The 3,819-nt window shown below is 33.6% G+C and overlaps 1 protein-coding gene across 1 annotated transcript; it reads left to right on the top strand.

Moving 5' to 3' along the window:
* The first annotated feature begins 571 nt into the window (after positions 1–571).
* On the top strand, positions 572–3,346 carry LOC131064308 (transcription factor RAX2). Its single transcript, XM_057998412.2, has 3 exons — positions 572–865; positions 1,800–1,929; positions 2,032–3,346. The coding sequence occupies exons 1-3, from the start codon at positions 736–738 to the stop codon at positions 3,065–3,067; spliced, it is 1,296 nt and encodes a 431-aa protein (XP_057854395.2). The 5' UTR covers positions 572–735; the 3' UTR covers positions 3,068–3,346.
* Positions 3,347–3,819: the final 473 nt, after the last annotated feature.

Raw genomic sequence — 3,819 nt, 5'->3', positions numbered from 1 at the left:
AATGTATACATCGTTTGATTCATTTTTTTTTTTTTCAAAAAAGAAAACATTTAATAACTAATAACATGATCCAACATTCTCAAGTGCCCGCTCCACCATTGGGCCCTAAGTTGGCCTTTTCATTTTCCCAAAAATGTAAAGTGGAACAAAGTGTTGACACCGATTATGACAATAAGGCCTTTCACTTTTGACACTGAAAATTGGTATCGAATTGCCTTAAAGTCAGTGAGGATTTTGTTAAATAAAATCAGATTTGGTTGCACCAGCCTGGAACTCGTGCGTCATGAATTTTTTGCTCTAAATTAGTCCATATTTTTCTCATCTTTTTCCAATCCTTTGGAATTTGATAATCTTTTCTTGGTTCATTTGAATCTTGGTACGGGAAACGTATATTTCAGGATTGTTGGCATAATCATTTATTTCAATCAACAGCAGTACATGCAAAAACATCCAAAGTGAAAACGTAAGCTCGGAATTTGTTCAAAAGGAATCCGAGATTATAATAGCGACTGCCCATTTTTCAGAGGTCTATGATTGACAAAAAGAGAATATGTAATTGGGAATGATATGGCCCTTTAAACAAGCTTTTGTCGCCCGTGCATGTCATCCACAAATCAAATTCTTACCAAACATTCATCACGAAAATTCCAGCAAGAAAAATGGCTATAGATTCAGCAGTTGGTTAATGAAAAATACATAAGGAGAAGCCTGGCAATAAGAAAAGGATAGAGAAGAATGGCGGAGAAAAAAAATAGTGTGGATGGGCTTAACCGAGGGCCTTGGCAACCTGAAGAAGATGTGCGTTTGAAAACATACGTTGAAGCGAATGGCGCAGGACGTTGGAGTACTCTGGCCTCAAAAGCTGGTACAACATTGTCAAACTTCTCTGTAGTATTTTTTAAAAAAAATTTTATTTCCCCTCTTCACGGGTACATTGACTAACAATTTGTTGTCATGGTTATTCATTTCAAATCGCTCTAAATATCATACACATTAGTTAGTTTGAGTTTTCAGTCTATGAAGTAATGCATAATAATTTTTGGTTTTAATTGTGTATATTTTTCAATCAATTAGCATGATATTTTGGATCATGGTCAGTGATCTATTATCAGGAAGAGGACAGTGTGATTTAAAAGATTATGCTTAATTGACATGATGTTTTGAATCACGCTCAGTCACTGATCATCGATAAGAAAAAGTCATCATTGAATGTGATCCATAATGTCATTGTAAATTGAACATGATGTTTTTAATCACACTCAACAATCTGTTATCAGAAAGAGGAGCGCCATGAAATATCATGTTTAATTGAAACATGACATTTTAGATTACACTTAATAATCTGTCATTAAAAAAAAAGGTTGTTCATTTAGTGTGATATCAAATACCATACTTGTTAATAAAATTATATACAAAATTAAAACAAAAACCTATCATACACTAACTATCTACATATTAATTCTATATAATTTTCTTTGCTTTGTTTAAAATCTCTGCTTTCATTTCTCATTAAATTGTTTGCATGTATAACAGTACAGAGTTTTCTTTTTACATTTATTCTGTGTAAGATCTTCCTTTTTTGTTGCTACTTTAAACATTTATAATATGAGTCTGTATGAATGAGTTTTCCAATTCTTGTAGTATTTATAAGATTACTTATAAAATGAGTTGTGTATATGTTTGTATCGATTTTTCAAACCAGATTTATATTTTCCATTTATAACACTCATAAAAATTGATATTAAAGAATTTTTGGTATTCCCGCGAGAAGATTAATGTCGATTTAACACGTTTATCAGGTTTGAATCGATGCGGGAAGAGTTGCAGGTTACGTTGGATGAATTACCTTCGCCCAAATGTAAAGCGAGGCCATATTACTCTTGACGAAGAAGACCTCATTATAAGACTTCACAAACTGCTTGGAAACAGGTTGGAACTGAACTTTCTTTAAGCACTTAAATATGTATATAAATTAGACTTTTATATCTTTGATGAATGATGGGATAAGTAAAGAAAGAAAGATTGGTGCAGGTGGTCGTTGATTGCTGCCCGTGTACCAGGAAGATCAGACAACGATGTTAAAAATTTCTGGAATATTCATCTGAGCAAAAAATCTGGCCGCAAAGGTGTACAACTCAAGGCTCTCAAGTCAAAGCTTAAAGATACGCCCTTTCCCAATGCTAATACTAACATTATTGGGGACTCGGCCAAGGATGACATTGATTCAAAATGTTCTACCAACTACAATTTTCAGCCTCATAGGCTTAGCATGCAAAGAGATTTGATCCCTTGTCCAACAGAACCCAAAATGTTACAAAATCCATGCCTAGATGAGTCCACCAAGCAGAGAAATTGTCTTGTTTTACAACATGTCAGTGCACCATCAAAGCCCAATATCAGCACAGCTTCTTACACTATATCTTTGGCTGATAATGATGAAGTACACAGTGCAGTTTATAGGATTTCATCCCCATTAACAGCTCTAGTTCAGCAGAAATCTCATGGATTCCTAACTGAGATTGGTGACAACATGCAGGGAGTAACAACCTCTAACCAATATCATTCACACTCAGACTCATATGGGTTCGGTTTTGTCCCCGGGCTTGACTCCAATTACATGTTTGAGAGTAGAAGCAGCTTTACTAATCTGCAGCCTAACAATCTCAATTCTCAGTTGGAATGTCATTGCAGTGGCGAATCAGATGGGCGAAATCCTTGCCTAGATGAGTTCACCAATCTGAGAAATGATCTTGTTTTACAACATGTCTGTGCACCAACAAAGTCTAACCTCAACATAGCTTCTTACACTATATCTTCAGCTGAGAATGATGAATTATACAGTGCAGCATATAAAATTTCATCCCCATTGACAACTATGGTTCAGCAGAATTCTCATGGATTCCTAAGTGATATTTCCTACAGCGTACAGGGCTTAACAACTTCCAACCAATATCATTCACACTTAGATGCATTTGGGTTTGGTTTTGTTCCTGGATTTGGCTCAAATTATATCTTTGACAGTGCAAGCAGCTTTACCAATCTGGAGCCAAATAACCTCAATTTATAGTTGGATATAGAGGATGTGTTGTAATATGTTTCAGGTATCCTGTGTACATTTTAATAGTTTTTCTTCTTGTATTGCCATTAGGTAAACAGCTAGCTTCCCTATGGTTTTTGTGTGCGCTTCCTTCCTGGTACTCTTGTAAAGATCCTCTATAAGACTCTCAGATGTTTATGGGCACAAGGTTGAGATTCTTTTAAGAACAGCATGTTCTTTGTGGCCATTTTATATTATCTTCTGTAAATAAAATATTTTTAAATAACTATTTGCTTTGTGGTCATTTAATATTATTATCTTCTGTAAAATTGAACATCTCTAAAGTCTAAAGTGGAAAATAACATTAGTTTTGAACGGAGGATCTGCTGCACTGAGTGTAAAAGAGTTTATAGTTTTGTTACCACCTCATTTATATACAGGTGATAAATAGTTGATTTATCATTAGTAAGCATTGGGTTTTTAAGTCTATGAAATTGATTCTAAATGTTTTTATATTCAATTCTCTACATTGTTTATAATGGTATTATGAAACATATTCAGTGATTCATTATCAAAATGATGGTTGAATCATGACATTGAATAGAAAAACCTGTTAACATAATAGATCATATATTGAGTGTGAATGTTTCTGGATTCAATTTTATATAATTTTTATAAAGATATTCTGAAACACATTCAATGATTCATTATCAAGATAAAAAGTCAATCATGATATTTTAATAAAAAAAGTTGTTAATATAATAGATCACATATTGATTGTG

The sequence above is a fragment of the Cryptomeria japonica genome, chromosome 3 (genome assembly GCF_030272615.1).
Source record: "Cryptomeria japonica chromosome 3, Sugi_1.0, whole genome shotgun sequence".
NCBI lineage: Eukaryota > Viridiplantae > Streptophyta > Pinopsida > Cupressales > Cupressaceae > Cryptomeria > Cryptomeria japonica.
The sequence above is the reverse complement of the archived record's forward strand: the minus strand, read 5'-3'. Positions and strand labels throughout refer to the sequence as shown.